This window comes from Accipiter gentilis, chromosome 23 (assembly GCF_929443795.1).
Source record: "Accipiter gentilis chromosome 23, bAccGen1.1, whole genome shotgun sequence".
NCBI lineage: Eukaryota > Metazoa > Chordata > Aves > Accipitriformes > Accipitridae > Astur > Astur gentilis.
This window is the reverse complement of record NC_064902.1, coordinates 6,482,710-6,500,780: the sequence shown is the minus strand read 5'-3', so window position 1 is coordinate 6,500,780 and position 18,071 is coordinate 6,482,710. Positions and strand designations below refer to the sequence as shown.

General features: G+C 64.0%; 2 protein-coding genes across 6 annotated transcripts; both read right to left on the bottom strand.

Moving 5' to 3' along the window:
* Nucleotides 1–292: 292 nt before the first annotated feature.
* On the bottom strand, nucleotides 293–6,119 carry RASSF1 (Ras association domain family member 1). Of its 2 annotated transcripts, XM_049826921.1 has the most exons (6): nucleotides 5,742–6,115; nucleotides 4,367–4,488; nucleotides 1,933–2,037; nucleotides 1,555–1,753; nucleotides 614–729; nucleotides 293–504 (listed from the first exon to the last, which is right to left on the bottom strand). In XM_049826921.1, the coding sequence occupies exons 1-6, from the start codon at nucleotides 6,013–6,015 to the stop codon at nucleotides 358–360; spliced, it is 963 nt and encodes a 320-aa protein (XP_049682878.1). In that variant the 5' UTR covers nucleotides 6,016–6,115; the 3' UTR covers nucleotides 293–357. The 2 variants fall into 2 exon arrangements, with proteins under 2 accessions (XP_049682878.1, XP_049682879.1); XM_049826922.1 differs by lacking the exon at nucleotides 293–504 and having other exon boundaries at nucleotides 716–804; nucleotides 1,555–1,849; nucleotides 5,742–6,119.
* Nucleotides 6,120–7,166: 1,047 nt separating this feature from the next.
* Nucleotides 7,167–17,983, bottom strand: ZMYND10 (zinc finger MYND-type containing 10). 4 transcript variants are annotated; one of them, XM_049826904.1, is made up of 13 exons: nucleotides 17,886–17,983; nucleotides 17,085–17,193; nucleotides 16,389–16,505; nucleotides 15,216–15,269; nucleotides 14,963–15,115; nucleotides 12,762–12,850; nucleotides 12,366–12,466; nucleotides 10,837–11,009; nucleotides 10,400–10,525; nucleotides 8,496–8,617; nucleotides 8,168–8,293; nucleotides 7,913–8,025; nucleotides 7,167–7,455 (listed from the first exon to the last, which is right to left on the bottom strand). In XM_049826904.1, exons 1-13 carry the CDS (start codon nucleotides 17,981–17,983, stop codon nucleotides 7,406–7,408), a joined length of 1,431 nt encoding a protein of 476 aa, XP_049682861.1. In that variant the 3' UTR covers nucleotides 7,167–7,405. The 4 variants fall into 4 exon arrangements, with proteins under 4 accessions (XP_049682861.1, XP_049682863.1, XP_049682862.1 ...); XM_049826905.1 differs by having other exon boundaries at nucleotides 7,364–7,455; nucleotides 7,834–8,025; XM_049826906.1 differs by lacking the exon at nucleotides 7,913–8,025.
* Between the last annotated feature and the right edge of the window lie 88 nt (nucleotides 17,984–18,071).

Below are 18,071 nucleotides of genomic sequence, written 5' to 3'. Positions count from 1 at the left end.
GAGTCCCGCCGCCGCACGGCCCGATGGCACCGGGGATTCTTCGCGTCCCCTCCCTATCCCAGCCCACCCGCCAAGGACACGCCGCAGGCCAGGCCTCGTCACCAAGATGCCTTTATTGGTGCTCGACGCCCTGCTCCCCCCACCGGGGACACCCGCTCCCCCAGGGACGCCCGCTCCCCCTCAGAGACACCCGCTCCCCCTCAGAGACACCCGCTCCGCGGGCCAGCCCCACGGGGGCTGCGACGACCCGGTGGGTCCCGGGGTGCCCCATTCCACCCCCCCCTCCCCGGTGCCCCCCCACCCGCCGGCGGGCGAGGGTCCCGGCGCGCTGGCTGGCCGCGGGCGCGGTCGTCGCGGTCACCCCGGGGTGCGCGTGGCCAACGCCTCCTGCATCTTCTGGCGGCAGCGAGCGTAGCGGTGCCGCAGCCGGCGCACGTGCTCTTCCTCCTCCCGCTGCAGGATGCGCAGGAAGTTGTGCAGCTCCGGCAGCGTGAAGGCGTCCCACTGCGGGCACACGGGCTGCCATCGCGACGGGCATACGGCTTCGCCCGCCGCCACGGCCACGTCCCCCGTGCCGCGCGGCCGCCGGTCCCCACCCCGTCCCCGCACTCACGTTCACCTCCCCGGTCTCGTTCTCCTTCAGGACGAAGCTGAGCACCTTCTCGCTGGGGCCGGCCAGCAGCCGCAGGCGCAGGGGCTGCTCCTCATCAGCCAGCTTCCGCAGGTACACTGCAACGGCGGCCGCGCGTCACGGGGGGGGGGGGACGCCGCCACAGGGACCTCACCACCATGGGGACACTGCCGCTATGGGGACATCACTGCCACTGTGGGGACACCGCTGCTACAGGGATGCTGCTACCGCGAGGATGCTGCCACTACGGGGACACAGGGGACACCACTGCTATGGGGGACGCTGCTGCCAGGGGGGACATAGCCCGTGGTGACAGGGGACGCTGCGGCCAAAGGGGGATACCACCGCTACAGGGATGCTGCCACTATGGGGATGCTGCCGTTATGAGGGCATCACCGTGGGGGACATCGCTGCCGCGGGGATGCTGCTGCCATAGGGGACAGCCCCACAGCCACTGGGGACACTGCCACCAAGGAGGATACCACTGCAGCAGGGATGCTGCCAGTATGGGGACACCATCGCCACAGGGGACACCGCTGCCACAGGTATGCTGCCACCATGGGGACACTGCCGCCATGGGGAAGCTGCCGCCGTTATGAGGGCATCACCATGGGAGACATTGCTGCCGTGGGGATGCTGCTGCCATAGGAGACGCTGCCACCAAGGAGGATACAACTGCAGCAGGGATGCTGCCAGTATGGGGACACCACCGCCACAGGGGACACCGCTGCCAGTATGGGGACACCGCTGCCAGGGAGGACACCACCGCCACGGGGAACATTGCTGCCATGGGGATGCTGCCACCCTGGGGGACACCACCACCCTGGGGACATCACCAGCACGGGGCCACCACCACCCAGGGGAAGCTGCCACCACGGGGGCACGGCCACCGCTGCAGGGATAGGGCTGCCCCGGGGAGCTACCTTGCTCATCCTTCTCGGACCTCTCGAAGAGGGCGAACTTGCGGGGGTTGTCGACGACGGTGAACTTGCGGAGGAGGGCGTCGATGACCTCGCTGGCGCGGGTGTGCGAGAGGATGTGCAGGTGCTTGACGGTCCCCTTGGGCAGGTAGAAGGACGTGCGGCGCTTCACCCCCTGGGTGCGCGGCCCCTGCCGCCCCGCCTGCAGGGAGGGGACCCGCTTGGTGGCCGGCACCGAGACGGGGCGCACCAGCTTCAGCTGCACCTTGATGAAGCCGGTGTAGGAGCCGTCCTTGTTCTGGGAGACACCGGTGCGGGGACGGTGAGCGGGGCCAGGGCAGGGCACCGTGGCCCCCCCCCGGCCCCGCGGCAGCCCCGTACCAGGCTCATGAAGAGGTTGCTGTTGATCTGGCTGTTGTACTCCTTGATCCGCTGCTCCACCTGCGCCTGGTCCAGCTCTGCCTTCTCCCACTCGCTGGGCTCATCCTGCGCGACAGCGGCCCGGCTGAGTGGCACTGCGGCCACGGGGGACCCCTCCGCCTGCCCCGGCGTCCCGCCGCCCCCCAGCCTGCCCCGAAACACCGGCTGACACACGAGCGGGCGGTTGCGTGGGGTTGCATCAGCCCAGCTGGCGCTGAGCTGGGCTGTGCCGAGGAAGCGCAGCTGAGCTCATCACGGTCCCAGCCCTGCTCTGGGGACACCGGCATCGGCCACCCCCCCACCCCTCCCAGCCCTCGTCCCTGGGGCTGCAGGGGTGGGTCAACCTGCCGCAAGGACGCCCCGGGGCCAGGCATCCCCTGCCGGCACCCCAGATCAGAGAGAGATCCCCGAGGCAGACAGCCTGGCACCGGGGTGGTGGGGCAGGCGGGGTGCCTGTGGGGACACCCCAGGATTCGGGGCGGGAGGGCCGGGTTGGGGGTTCAGCCCGCCCGTGCCGCCGGCACCTCGCTTCAAAGTGCCGGCCCCACGCAGGGGATACCCAGGCGTCCTGGCTCAGCGTTCCCGCCGCCGGCACCCACTAATGAGTATTTACACGGGGCCGCGGAGCTGCCGCGCAGAGCCGCACATGTCCCCACGGTGACGTGGGGCTGGGGAGCACCCGGGCTCCTGGCCCTGATGGCCACCCCGCAGCATGCAGGCGCTGCCGGACCCTGCTGGGGTCCCCGCAGGATGGGGACGGCTGTGAGGCTGCCCCAGGGGGGCTCACCCCAGCACTCCCAAGCACTGTCCTTCGCCCCCTCCGGGAGCAGCTCCAGCCCCAGGGGGCCACGGGGCAAAGCCCCGCTCACCCCACTGTGCCTCGCTCGCCCCACAGTGCTCGCCGGACAGGGCCAGCCTGCCCCACGGCATGGCCACGCTAGCCCCCACGCTTGCTCCATAGCAAGGCCATGCTCAGTCCCACGCTCACCCCACAGCAGGGCCGTGTTCGCCCCTGTGCTCGCCCCACAGCAGGGCCATGCTCAGCCCCACGTTTGCCCCATAGCAGGGCCACGCTCAGCCCCACGCTCACCCCACAGCAGAGCCACGCTCACCCCCACGCTCACCCCGCAGAAGGGCCATGTTCAGCCCCACACTCATCCCACAGCAGAGCCACGCTCACCCCCACGCTCACCCCACAGCAGGGCCATGCTCAGCCCCACGTTCGCCCCATAGCAGGGCCACGCTCGCTCTTGCGCTCACCCCACAGCAAAGCCACGCTCAGCCCCACTCTTGCCCCACAGCGGGGCCATGCTCACCTCCAAGACGGGACCACCCACACCCCACGTTCTCCCCACGACCCGGCACCGAGCCCACCCTCGCCCGCCCCCCCCCAGCCCCCAGCCCCTGGGAGGGGTGCGCTCCCCGCGGCTGACGTCACCCCGTGCCCCCCGTGACGTCACGGGCGGCGGCCCGGGACCGACCTGGCGGCGGCGCGGGCGGCGGCCGAGGGAGGTGCGGGCGGTGTAGAAGAGCTCGGGCTCGGAGTCGGAGTCCTCCTGGCTGCAGTAGCCGCTGCTCGCCGTGCTGCCCCCCGTGCCCCCCGCGCCGCCCCGCCGCAGCGCCAGCGCCGCCGCCGCCCCGCAGCCCCCGGCCCCGCCGCCCCCCGCGCCGGCCCCGGCCCCGGCCCCGGGCGCGGACACGGACGCGGCCGCGGCCACGGCCACGGCCCGCCCCGCCCGCCCCGCGGCCCCGCGGGCACACGGGCACACCCGGCCCCGCGCCAGCCCGGCCGGCCCCCGGGCTGGGGCCCGGCTCAGTCCGCTCCCGGCTCGGCTCAGCCCGGTCCTCGGCCCGGCTCGGCTCCGCCCGGTGCCGGTCCCTGCGCCGGCTCGGCTCCGCCCGGTCCCGCTCCTTGTGCCGGCTCGGCTCCGCCCGGTCCCTATCGCGGTCCCGCTCCCGGCTCCGCTCAGCCCGGTCCCTACGGTGGTCCCGTCCCGGTCCGGCTCAGCCCGCTCCCGGCTCAGCCCGGTGCCCACGGCGGTCCCGTCCCGTCCCGTCCCGGTCCCGGTCCCGGTCCCGGCTCGGCGCGCTCCCCGGCCCTGCCCCGCTCCCGCTCCCGGCCCGGCCCGGCCCCGCCCCGGCCGTGGGGCTGACGCGGGCCGGGGGCGGCGCGGCGCGGTCCCGCTTCCGGCGGTGATTTCACCCGCGCCCGGCGCCGCCCGCCCGGACCCGCCTGTGCCCCGGCCCGGCCCGGCTCGGCTCGGCCCAGCGCGGGCCGGTACGGTGTGGCCCGGCCCGGCACAGCCCCCCCCCGGCCAGGCAGCCCCCCCAGGTTGGCCGAGACCCCCCCCCCCCCCCCCCCCGCCCTCCCTCGCAGCCCCGGGCCAGGCCCTACCACGTTGGTGTCCTTCTCCAGCGCCTGCTCGCTGCCATCGTCCTCCTCGTCGGCGCCCGGGGGGCCGCTGCAGTCCAGCCGCACCAGGGCCCGGCACCGGTAGTGGCAGGTGAAGCTGCAGTCTGGGGAACGGGGACAGGATCGGTGTCACCAGCGCGGGTGGCAGGGGCAGCGACTGTGCCGGCGAGGGCACCGGCGCCCGGCGGGGCGAGGGCCGGTGTGCGGTGCCGGTACCGGTGCCGGCTGCCTGCCCGTGCTGTGCCGGTGCCGGGGGCCCGGGCGGCAGCGCCCACGTGGGACACGGTGCTGTGCCAAGCTGCCGGCCGGTACCGCGGTGCCCGTGCTGGCCAGCCCACCGAGTGGGTGCCTGACGGCTGGGATGCTCAGCGTCTGGTACCGGGACACCCAGCGTCTGGTACCAGGCTGCCCGGTACCTGGTGGGGGTACTTGGTACCAGGCTGCCCGGTACCCGGTGGGGGTGCCCAGCACCGGGATGCCCAGTGGCCGGCGTGGGTACCCGATGCTGGGACGTCTTGGTGCTCGGTGTGGGTGCCCAGTACAGGGATGTGCGGTGCCTGGGCAGGGTATTCGGTATGGGGCTGCCCAGTGCCCGGCGCATCTGCCCAGTACGGGGACATCCAGTGCCCAGTGGTGGTCCCAGGTGCCCAGTACCCAATGGGGGTGCCCAGTACTGCGATGGTGCCCGGTGCAGGTGCCCAGTACCCAGTGGGGGTGCCCAGTACCGCGATGGTGCCCGGTGCAGGTGCCCAGTACCCAATGGGGGTGCCCAGTACTGGGATGGTGCCCGGTGCAGGTGCCCAGTACCCAGTAGGGGTGCCCAGTACCGCGATGGTGCCCAGTGTAGGTGCCCAGTACCCTATGGGGGTGCCCAGTACCAGGATGGTGCCCGGTGCAGGTGCCCAGTACCCTATGGGGGTGCCCAGTACCAGGATGGTGCCCGGTGCAGATGCCCAGTACCCTATGGGGGTGCCCAGTACCAGGATGGTGCCTGGTGCAGGTGCCCAGTACTGGGATGGTGCCCAGTGCAGATGCCCAGTACCCAGTGGGGGTGCCCGGTACCGGGATGGTGCCCGGTGCAGGTGCCCAGTACCCAGTGGGGGTGCCCAGTACCGGGATGCCTGGTGCCCAGTTGGGGTAACTGGTACCGAGAAGCCGGTGCCCAGTACTGGGATGCGTGGTACCCGGTGGGCTTGCCCAGTACCACGACGCCCGCTGCCCGGTGTGTGCGCCCAGGACCGGGATGCCCACGCCCGGCGGGGTTGCCCAGTCCCAGGATGGTGCCCGGCGGGGGTGCCCGGTGGCGGGATGCCCGGCGGGAGTACCGGGAGGCCCGGGACGCGGCGCGGTTACTCACGGCGGCACTGGAGGCTCTTCCTGCCGCCGCCCCAGACGAAGTCCCCGCAGAGGTCGCACCAGGTGTGGAGCCCCCGGCGCCGCGGCTCGAAGCGGTGCCCGGCGCCCGGTGCCGCCGTCAGCCGCGGGTCGGGGTGCGCTCCGGGACCGGGACCGGGACCGGGACCGGTGCCGGGCCGGCGGGCCGGGCTGATGCGCAAGGCGTTGGTCCGTTCCAGGCGGCCCCGGCCCGGCCGCGGCTCCGGTTGCAGCTCCCGCAGCTCGATGAGCTCCATGGCCCGGCGGCCGCGGGCGCTGCGCGGCGGCGGGCCGGGGGGCCGGCACCGGGGATGAGGGCCGGGGCGGGGACCGGGAGGGGCCGCCCCGTCCGGGCACCGCGGGGGAAACTGAGGCAGGAGCGGGGGCTGGGGGGGAAGCCTCGCAGCGCCCGGAGGAACCGACCGCCACCCCCCGGTCCCGGCAAGCCCGGCGGGGCGGGCTGGAGGCGGGGAGGAGGCTCCGGGAGCCGCTGCTGGGGAAAGGGAGGGGGGGGGGGGGGCGCTCCGGCAACCCCGCTTTCTCCGGCACCTCTCCCAGGACCGGGACGAGCCTCGCTCCGTGCCTCAGTTTCCCAGCGGGGAAGGGGGCTGGGGGAAGCTCTGGCAGCGGGCGAGAAGCAGCCAAAGCTCTCCTGGAGAGCCTCCGCGTTCAGTCCGGTCGCAGCCCTGGCCGAGTGGCCGGGTGCTCGGAGTAAACTTCTCGCCCTGAGCGCGGGCAGCTCTGCTGGGGTTGCAGCCGGACCAAGATGGTTTCCTGCCCGCTGTCACAGCTCCTGCAGCAGCAGCGCTGGTACAAAGCCTGTTTTGGGGTGGGGGGGGCTCTCAGGCACCCCGTCGGACCAGGAGATGCACGGCCATGCTGGCACCGTTAGCCTTTCCCAGCTGTGCTCAGATCAAGGCTCCAGCCCTTTGGCAGCAGCTGCTGGCTGAGGAGAGGGGGGATGCAGCCCGAGGCACAGCAGACCACCAGTAAACCCTGTGGAGAGATGCTGGTGGGCAGGAGGCCAAGCCCTCTGTGCTAATGTCACATCAACTGAGGGGGGGGGACAACTGTCCCTGCGAGATGGCAGATTACGAACACCCGAGAAACTCAGCTGCCCTTTCACAGCGAGGTGCTTGCACTAACCACATCCTCTGCCTCCCTCCATCGCCGACCAAAAGATAAAAGCTGCACGGAGGCCTTCTTGCCCCCTTCCCTCCTCCAGCTCACACGCCTTGGCTGCAGAGGGCTTGGCCCCTCTGGTAACCACAACCTTATCGGCTCTTTTTTTCAGGTTCTCTGGCATTTCTGTTGTTGCAGAGGGGAAAGATGGACTCACCCCTCTCCCTAGGTGCAAGCAAGGGGAGGAAGCGGTTTAGCATCTTCAGCTAGGAGAAAAAAAGCTGCATCCGGGTGCACAAGGAGGTTTATTGGAGAAGGCTGCATGGTAGGGTGGTGGGAGAGGAGAGGCTGAGCCCGGCCAGCGCCGTCCAGAGCTGAGAGCAGGCAGAAGGGGTCTTTGCCAGCTTCTCTTCTCCGCTTGCTGGGCTGCACACGCAGGGGGATCTTTCACCTTGCCAAGCCACGGGCCAGATGCCAGTCACCGCTTCTCTTACAGGTCGTCCGTGCTCCTCTGCGCCCCGGCCATCAGGTTGCAGGCAGCTTTGTGCTTCTGCCAGTGCTGGACCTGGCACGCCCTGCAGAGGGGAAGGCCGCCTCTCAGGGGCTCTGCCACGAAGCAGGGCACCCACAGCTTGAGCAGGGATGCACCAGGGCCACATCCATCCCCGGGAGTGAAGCAGCATCAAGGACAAGCCCCAGCACCTCTGGGCGCTGGCAGGGAGCTGGCATGGCCCAGCATTAGCCCAACAGGGAGGTAAACGTGGCCCCCAGTTCTGGGGACTAAGACGGTTTAACGCCAGACCTTGCCAGATGGTTCAGGACCAGAGAAGATTTAATTTACTGCCATCATCCCAGCTGCCACATCCCAGCCTGTCACCTGCACCCCCAGAGCCACGGGTGCTTTCCTCCCCACTCCTGCCCCACCAAGGTGCAGGGGAGGGAGATGGTCTCACCACGGGAAACCCAGCCCGTCGCTGCTGGTGGTGCGGGCCCAGGCACCTCAGCACCTCACAGCGGCAACACAACGCTCACCAGCACTTCCTCCACCAGTGTCCCAGCCATCAGTCTTGCCGTAAGATTTGGAGAGGTATTCGCGGAGAGCCAGCGGTGCTGAGCAGCAGTGGGACCCCTGGCTTCCCTTGGCCCTTTCACAGCATCCTCTGGTGAGGTCTATTGTGCTCTGGGGAGCAGGGAGCACTGGGGGCTGCGGGGGGACACTGGGGGGCTGTGGGGGGGGCACTGGGGGGGCTGCAGGGGACACAGGTGTGGGTGGCAGGATTCCCTTACCGTGTGCAGTACCACTCGTTCCGGCAGCGAGAGCACCGCTTGGCCGCCTCTGTGCCACACACCCTGCAGCGGGGCTTGTCGGGGGCCAGAGCCTCTATCATATCCAGGCTGTAGGTCTGTGCCCACCTGCAGCAGGCAGAGAGGGGGTGAGGCTGCTCGTCAGGAACTGCTGTCAAGCAGCAAGCTGTCCCCGCTGCACCCTGCCACCGAGGGGACATCCCCAGCCAGTACCACAGAGCCCTCCGTCCTCCCAGTGCTGAGCTCCAGCCCCTGCTAATGGGGATACTGGCTCCATTGGGCACCCTGTGTGCATGTGCCAGGGCCTTACCTGCGTGCCTGGAGCTTCAGCTCCTCCTCAGTAGGGCTGAAGACACGCTTCACCTGGTGCTTGGCGATGGCCTCCCACTTCCCTGTGTTTTTCTTGAGGATGTGGTCCCAGATGACAGGAACCTGGCGGGAGAGGCAGAGGAGGAGGAAGGGGTGTTCGCAGCCTGACCGAAGGTGCTGCAGTATGGGGGTATTCGGGGGACGGGGAGGCAGCTGGACCCGGGCATGAGGAGCATGCGCCCCTGGGAGGGTGAGTGGAGGTAGCATGTGCAGAGGTGAAGGCACAGCGAGTGAGGGTGTGCTTTTGGGTACACGGAGGGGACGGATCTGCTCGCCAACGAGTGTTCATATGAAATGAGCCAAAACCTTCAGGGTCCAGTTGGGAGCCAGCGTTCAGCCCCAAGGCTTGGGCTCCCACACAGAAAGCCCTGGGATCTCAGCGCCCTGCATGCCGGCAGCAGCGCGAACCCCGTGCTTTGGAGCCGTTTGCCTGAGCAGATTTTTCCACTCGTCACTTCCCCGAAGACGAACACCCGGGGAAGGGCTAGCCCGCGTGAAAGGGAAAGCACCAGCCAAGAGCAGCGTGGGTTCAGGCTCTGGAGAGAACGATGCTGCTTCAAACAGCGCTGCCTTCTCCAGCAGAGTAAAAATAGCCAGGCCTGGAAGGGGAGGAGGCTGCTCGGGGAGCAGCCGAATGGAAAAAGGCCTTTTCAAAGCTTGGCTCGGCGACAGGGAGTGAGTTCACTGCTTTCTGGGCAGAGCGGGGAGCCCATGTGTGTGCTTCCAGCTGGCTCCCCCTGCCCACCTGCCAGGCTCAGCCCCAGCCCTTGGTGGAGGCAGGAGCAGCACTGGCAAAAAAGCAGAGCTATGGTGGAGGGCAGCAGCCTGGGCGAGGGCTGGACGAGGTCCCCAGTGCGGCCGCTGCCTGTCCCACCGACACGCTGGCAGTCAAGGCACGTGGACTGAATCCATAACCACCTCCGCCCTGCTGCCATCCCCAGTCCCAACCGCTTGACTTGCCATCTGCAGCCTTCCCCAGCCCCGGTTCCCGCCGTGCCATGCCTCTGGCTCAGCTGCAGCCAGCTCCGGCCAGGGCACATCACCCTGCTCCCAGGCCACGCAGCCAGCCGCACTGGGGGCAGCGTGCTCCCACTCCACACAGCCCAAGTAGCTGCTGCCTGACCTACCCATCTGCTTCGGGAAGCGGCATGGGAGCCTCCAACAGTGGGGAAGAGCCTCTGCTCTCCCAGCCATTCTCGGCTGCCTCTTTGCAGATCTGCCCCCACACACAGTTTCTCCCCTCAGGTCATGAGAAGGCAGTAGAAACGCTTTGCTCCAGAGATTACCACTGCACTGATTAAAAACCCCAAGAAGCTCACGCTGTTTGAAGACCCTCGGGGCCCAACTCCCAAGCCCCAGACATCAGCTGGGACCAGTGTGACTCCAGCCTCTACCACCAGACCTTGGCATCCCTCTGTTCACAGTGTGCCAAGCAGCCCTGGGTCAGGGCTGTAAAAGGGGACTCCTCCCTGGGAAGTCCAGAATTCAGCAGGAAAACACTGATCAATGTTAAATAGGGAGTTAATTGTTAAAACAAGTCAGGGGTTGTCTCTGTCCCATGCAGTGACCACCCCAGGGTCTCAGTGCCATCTGAAGAGCTGTTTATAACCCAGCATTTATGCCTTTAGATGCGACTGCTTGGCCACTGCGGTAGCAGGACAAGGCTCCCACGTCATCCACGGACAGCTTTGCTGGCAATAAGGGTGTAACTGTGAAATGGGTGCTTGGCTGCTTTACCAGGGCACCACCTCTCCAGAGCTGAGCTTGGTGGGAGGAAAAGGAGGTAAGGAGCTATCAGGCTTAAAGCAGAGCGGCTGGAGAGGTGGAGGAAGAGCCACAGGATACCTGCTCCAGGACGAGATCCTTTTTGGGGGGAGCTGGCTCTGTCACCGCGAGGTGGCTCAGAAATCTCTGCATCTCCACCAGGTTGGGCAGCTGGTCAATGAGGACATCTGTCAGGAATGCACGGAGCTGCGGCCACAGAGGTGAAGAGAAGAGCAAATGGAGAGAGGTCAAGACAAGGGAGCCAGAGCTGGGGAAGCAGCAGAGCAAGAGCAGGGATCTGTGGGGCACTGGCAGAGTGACTCATGGGGGTCCCACAAGGTGCACTCGCAAACACAAGCTTTGTTGCTGCAGGCTTGGTGACAGACCCCGCTGCTCTCCCACCACTGGCTCCTAGGAGCCCACAGTGAGGATGGGGAGAGATGCCCAGAGGTGCCTAGTGCTGGCAAGGTCCTACTCTGTGCTGCAGGGGCCATGGCCTTCGTGATGTAGGGTCCTACCTTGAGGAGCTGGCTCTTGTTGAAGCCATCGAAGTGGTATTTGCGCTGGCATTCGGGGCTGAGCAGGAGGTTGAGGAGGGCAAGCCACACCTGCCCATCGAGTTTGGTCATCTTCACCTGGTCTTCAGGGGGCACCACGTGCCACGCACCATTCTCAAACTTCTTGAGCTTGCCTGAGGGACAAAAGAACACACCACTCCAGGAAGAGACAGTGCTGCCTGAGGGAAGACAGCTCAGAGGTGAGGATGCTGGCCTATGCTCACTGCCTCATTTTCACCACAGGCAAACCCCTCTGCTTCAGTCTGCCTCAGTATCCCCACCCCTTTGCTCAGCATAGCAGCCTACTTGGTACTGAGACAAGTGTTAGAGAGCACAAAAAGCATAAAGAACATGTATTAAAACAATACGGCTGTGGCAGGAACTGAAAGATCCCTGAGATATCTCCCTCTCTACTTGGCCAGGAGAGCACTGGTAGATGGTGGGAGAGCCCATGCTGCAACAACAGAGTGGCTGGAGAGGCATGTTTTGGGGTACTTGCATGGCCAATACCCACTCTTCTAGAGTTTCTTCTGCCAGTGAAAACCAGAAGTAGCATGAATGTAACAGAAGTGACAAAACAAGTTCCAGGAGCTACTGTGCTGCTCTGGGGGATGGAGGAGGATGTAACCCTGCATCTGCAGAGCCTGGAAATGCCTTTGCACTCTTGTTTCTTTCCAGTCCCTCCCTCAGGGCCCTGGATCAAAGCTCCCTCTGACACCCCGAGCACACAGGCGGGGAGAAGGGATGTGTTTCCTGGCCGGAGGAAGGAGGAAAGCTCCCACAGCCAGCTGGGCAGGCGCAGAGCCACGTGCTTCCCAGCATCTCTTCCTCCTCTGCCCGTGCTGTGACCCCCTTAGTGCAGGGCTGGGGAGGGGAGTGTGGGTTCCCACACCCCAGACTGTGCCCCACCATTGCTCAAAGGCAGGCAGCGGAGAAACTGGGGAGCTGCAGGGGGGGCACGCCTGGCTGCAGAGATGCAGGAGGCAGGGCTGATGGCCAGTGGGCACAACCTGATCAGAGGGCTTTGGCAAGAGAGAAGCTCAATGACCAGCAGCTTCAGGGCAATCGGTGTGCTGCCTGGGAGACCCCATGTCTGGTTCCAATTATTAGCGCTGTCCCAGAAAGGTGCAGACAGGCTGAGTGGCACTCTGGTCTTTCTGTGTCCAGGACAAGACTCCTCGAGGAGCAGGTGGGCCTGGCAGATGTGCTACACTCTTGTCCTGTCCGTGATCAGCTCAGAAGAGACACAGCCCTGTGTAAGGATCGGCTTTTGGGAGCACTGCTGGGTCCCCAGCCCAGCTGTGCTGCAGCTGCTTTCGAGCTGAACAGCTTTGGGCAGGGAGCACTAGTGAGGAGCAAGGGCAGGAGGCTGGAGGGGAGGGTAGAGGGGGAGCAGCTTTCTGCAGGGGCTCCTACAGCAGACCTCTCAGTGGATGCAGGTCCCAGCACGCCGCCACGGCGCCACAGGTACCACGGGGCACGATCCGTACCTGCTTCCCGGCAGCTCCAGGGGCAATGTTCCACCAGCTCGACAAGGAGGCAGGGCAGGTTGTGGGTGTTCAGCATCCGTGTCAGCGCGCTCAGGGGCAGACTGGAGATGTGACGGAAAGGGTGAAATGATGCTCACAGACAAATGCCAGAACAGATACAAATGCTCCCTCAGGCAACTGGGAGAGACAGGGGAAAAAACCAATGATCTGGGTTCCCATGAGTACCAGGGAGCAGGGTGGAGTGCTGCTGCCTTTGCCTCCAGGGGCACAGTGCCAGTGCCACTGCCACTATGGATACAGCCAGCTGCTGAAAGGGGTCCAGGCACCCGCTGCAATGCCACAGGAATCTCAACTGGAGAGCTCGGCGCATGTCCTCTACTGCTCCTGGGCACCTACCTCTCCACCTGATCGGTGATGAACCGCAGCACGGACAGGGCTTTCAGAGAAATCTCAAACTCCATTGTCTCCGCCTGCTTCTGCAGCTCCTGTGGAGGGACAAGCACAGCCTCGGGATTCCAGGCCCCATTTCCCAGGAGCTACAGGGAGGCAGGCTGTTGGCTGTGCATCGGTAACCACAGACTGAGGAAGAAACCAGAGCCCTGCAAAACAAACTGCTTCTCATCTCGACTGTGCCAGTGCTGCTTGTTTGCCAGGGCAGCCGCAGAAATGGTTGCAGCCCACTGTTGCTCGTCCTTCATCTCCCTACCCCTAAAAGGTCACGGGTGGCTACTGGCACAGGGACACTCCCTGAAAGAGGCAAGTCCTAGACCGCTCCTCTCTTCCCTTCTGGGATCATCTTGTGGCCCGTGGCCCTGCAGAGACCTGTGAGGTTGAGGGAGGGGGGAGCTGCATGATCAGCACAGGAACCAGAGGAGGAGGAGGAGAGAGAAACGTGGCCCTGGAGCAGTTGCAGTCCTACATCCGCCCCTCCTGGATCTGCCTCTCCCCTCTAGCTTGCGTACAGCCAGCTAGAATATCTGCCAGCTAGAATATCTGCCTGTGGTTATCCCAGCCCACAGCTATGCCATGCTTTCCAGCCGCCCGGCCTCCTTCCCTTCCCAGGCAGCGTGGACACCCCGTTCATCCCCCACGTGCTCAGGCTAATGGTCTGACCACCCTCTGACTCAGCCTCTTTCACGACCATCAGGATGGCTAGCCTGAGAGGTGCCAAGTCCTTCTCCCTGGCCCAGGCGGAGCTTCTCCTCTCCAGTCCCAGATGCTCAGCAGCTCACATCTTCATGTGCAGAGCACTGACCTCAGCAACTTATATTTCTCTAAAGCGCCACTGCAGCAGTTCCCTTCCAAATTCCTGTGGTAAGAAGCCTTGCGCTCCCCCGTGCTGGTGCCCCACACGCTACTAAGAAAGCCTTATGGGCTCTTCCCCGCAACCTCCCTCTCCAAACTCCCCCAGTGAGGATGTTTCCTACAGCTCCTCCTGGTATCCAGACCTCTACTCTGCTATCTTCAGGCAGGGACTATCTTTTGCCTGTGCTTCTGGGGGACAGCAGAACAGGTCCTGTTCCAGGGGTTACCACCATACACAGTCACAAAGGACAACAGGCTCCACAACATAGGAGACAGTAGGAACAGCTTTTTCATAGGGGGTTATTGTCTGTAGAGTCAGGAGGAGCTGGAATGAATCAGAGGAAACCAGGCTTCTTAAGAGATGATTGCTTTTTAGAACCCTATTGGCTAGAAAAGGTCGGTTTTTTTAACTTAAGCCATGTCAAAGCACTAACAGAGACAACCCCTTCCCCTCCCCAGCTGGGAAAACATTTCCTGGAAAACATCCCTATTGTGCTCTGGAGCCCTCCACTTCCTTCCCTTTTCTGGATGAGGAGCACGTGCTCAGGCAACGAGCCAAAGGATGGAGGCAACAGGGGAGGTACAGCCAAGCTTGCAGACTATCACTTTAACCCTGCTTCTCCAGACAGTCCTCGCGATGTCCACAGTTTAAGGAGAAAACTCAAGGTGCTGAGAAGCACCAGAAGCAAAGAGAGCTCCTGCACTAGGTAGGTGTGTACGGCAGTCTGGGAACACCTGACGGGGAACAGCTCTGGGCTCGCTGCTGGCCCAGACCAGCACAGAGAGGAGGTATTTCTCAGAGAGCCGAGGAAGCTGGGGGGAAACATATTAGGACAATTCCTAGTCGTATTGTACATCGATTTGGGAAGGATCCCTCTCATGGTTAATCCTGGCTGGCTCCAGCAGCAGTCTGAGCTAAGGTGGTTTCACAAGCTCCAGGGAGACCTACCCACAATGCTTTCAAGAGCAACTGCAAATGGCCAAAACCCCTGTACCAAATATTTTGCCTATCAACCCTCCAGCGTGCCCCATCAGAGCTCAGACCACGTCCTGCAGGAAGCCTCAAGCTGGCACTGTCACGAGAGAGGGCGGAAGGCGGCTGCGGGGTGGAAGGAGGTGGGTGCAGCTGCTGGCGTGGACAAACACCAGCACCAGATGCCCTCTGAGATGGGTGGGAGGTACCGGGGTTGCAGCCAAGGGGTTCTCCAAAGGAAGGTCCCCCTGTGCCTCTTCAGGCTGTCCACATCCTCCATCATACATGTCCCCAGTGAGCTACAGGACTTTCTCCTCACCTGCATGGACGAGGCGCTGGCCAGATCCTCGGCATGAAGCTCCACTGGGGTCACTGTCTGTCCATTGGTGCTCCGAGCTGCGAGCAGGGTCAGTTTTCGGTGGCAATAATCAATTAAATCCAGAATGCTGTCCTCTGCTGACTCGCAGATCTCCTTCAGAACAACAAGACTTTCATAGAGGGCCCAGCCCCCACAGCCGTGGCTTTTCAGCCCCAGGGGCTTTACACTGAAGAAAGCTGAACCTGCCTCCTACCTTGTAAAAAAACACTGTCTCCAAGAGGTTAATGATGGAGGCTTCGTGATGCAGCTGCAGGAGGAAAATGGCAAGAGTGAGGCAACAGCGGAGCAATCACCAGCACCGAGGACACGGGCAATGCGACCAGGAAAAGGGCTCTTCTAAGAAGCTGCTTGTGTAGTTATATTTGGCTCTTGGGCTTGAATATGGCCACAAGTGATGTAATTTTTAAAACAGCTCCAGTTCATACAGTTCTTATTAATATTTATGTTAACATGCCTATGACACTATAACATGCTAACAGAGAACCACACTTCCCAGCAGGCAGGGCTCTTCAGGGCTCTGTCCCTGGGCTACAGTGGCAGTACAACTGGTAGCCCTCGGGCAAGCTGCAGCCCCTGGCACTGAGACAGGAAAGTGCTCTGCACGGCTGTGCTGCTCTCCCTCCTCCCCCCCCAGGTCTGAGGCAGAGAGCCGTGTCCTGAGACTGGGAACCACAAGATAACTGCCTCTAGGCAACGCTGCAGACAAACGGCTGCCCAGGGAAGACAACACCTTACCCTGGACTGAAAATGGGCTAAAACTTCCAAGCCTTGGGCAAATTTCCCTTAGGTCAAGGTCTGCATCTCCACAGGGAAGCCCAGCTCCCGAGATCATTCCCTTGCTAAGAACGGCCCAAGGGACTGCTGCTCCCAGGAGCTCGGTAAGAAAAAGCTACACTTTTTCTTAACCCAGAGGCACGCAACCGCAGAAACCCCTCTGGTTAGAGGCCAGAGAAAAGCAGTGCTCAGAGGGGGGCAAACACCCGAGGGGTGTTGCTGCCTGGGAGCGAGGGTAGCATGAGTCGATGGGAGCTGCAAGCCAGAGGCACAGCCGCCCCCAGGAGTGGCTTTTGTTGCATCCAGCAGCTCCCACAAGCCCCTGTACAGGATTAGGCAGGGGTGCAGCCCTCCGCGGAGCTGAGCTCCCCTGGGAACGGGTCCCTGTCACTCCTGGGGGCAAGGATATGGGCTTGTCGCTCGTGGCTTTGGGAAACCAGGTGCTTCCCACTGTCTCACATTGTCCACCACAGCTTCTCAGTGTGGCGAGATGTAAAACCCCAGCTCTGAGATCTTCAGGGTGAGATTTATTTTTAAGCATAGTGGTGCCTGCCCAATTTCCAGGCTCGGTCCCACTGCCCCCTCTACTCACCACCACATAGATGGGGAAGGTGCTTCTCGGCTTAAAGTCCTCCAGCCGGCACAGCACAGGAAAGATCTTGTGCTTCCAGATCTCCACAGAGATCAGCTCCCCAATGAGAACAGGAATCTAGACAGGGAAGGGATGGGGAAAGTGAAGCCCTTCAGAGCAGTGCTTCAGGGGAAACCAGTTTTATTGCTAATGCTCAGCCACACAGACTTCTTCGGAGTCATCCCATAGAGGAGGGTCGCCTTGGGGCGCCCTGTCTCTTCACCCAGCTCAGAAATCAAGAGCTTTTCACCAACAGACGAGCAGGCAGAGAGAGCTCCTGGGGTTGCAAAGGGAGAAGATGACCCCAAGGAGCTGGGCAGGTCCAGGGCACCACACGTAGCAGTGCAGCCCAAGACATTCCAGGGCTGGGTCACCCCCATTATAGGGCAGAGATCCACAAATGGCGGGGCTGGTGCACAAGAGAGACCAAAGCAACCTCCAAGAGAGGAACCAGAGACCAGCAAGTAGCAATACCACAACTTGACCTTTAATTTTTTAAAAAAGTAAAACTGGCAAACCACCAGTCAAACGTCTTTGCTAGAGATACAACAGATTCTTCACCATTTTATTCCAAAATTGCACACTGTCCACAAGGTGACCCCAGCTCGAGGCTGAAGGCCTGGCACGGGGATCACTACCACACCCAAGGAGGCTCACCTTGGCGTAGGTGACCAGCAGCTCGGTGAGGAGCTGCTCCTGGCCCGCAGAGGCGCTCAGGATGGCATGCATGTTGAGCTTCTCCACGCACTCGTGCTGCCGAAGCCATCTGTGGGGCAGCCAGGAAGGACGTCAGCGGCAGAGACCTCTGGCCAGGGGCTCTGGGGCTCCGCTGCGCTTCTGGAGAGGGTCCCTCAGGCAGGTAAACCTGCTCCCAGCACCCTCATCCCCAGGAAATGTCCCAAGCCTGCCAGGAACCCCCAAACCTCACACTGTCCCCTGAGCCAGCACGCCCTGGGGCAGCAGCTTCACTCATGGCAGCCCCAACCCCACTGCCCTCCTGCCTGCCCCCAGCAACACCCACCATGAGACACTGTCACTGGGGGACACCCCAAAACTGGGGGTCCTCCTCTCCATCACCCCTACCCACACAGACCCTCTGGGGACATCCCAGATCTGGGGCCCTCCTCCTCTCTCTCCCCCAGTCCTTCCAGGAAGGCTCTGGAACTGGGGACCCTCCTCTCCCCCCACCCCACCCTGACTCTCTGGGGTCACCGGAACCCCTCCTCTCTACCCTAGACCTCCTGGGAACCCTTCCTTATCCCCACCCAGACCCTTGGGGGAGGGCCCAAAACCGGGGCCCCTCCTCTCCCCCCACAACCCCAACAGGGACACCCCAAATTTAGAGCCCCTTCTTCATGCTACCCCCCCCCCCCCCCCGGCCCAGACGCTCCGGGGACACCCCAGAAGCGGCGCCCTCCCCCTCCAGGCCCCCTCCCCAACAAAGCCGTCCCCCCGCACCCCTGCCCGCCGGCGTCCCGCAGCTCGGTGCCCTGCAGGGCCCGCACCAGCGCCTCGGCCTCGGCGGGCAAGAGCGGCGCCGGACCGGCGGCGGCCATGGCGGCGGCGGCGTCGCTATGGCAACGGCGCCCCCCCCCTTCCCTCGGCTGGCGGCCCCTCTGCCGCCCCCTGGCGGCGCGGAGGAGC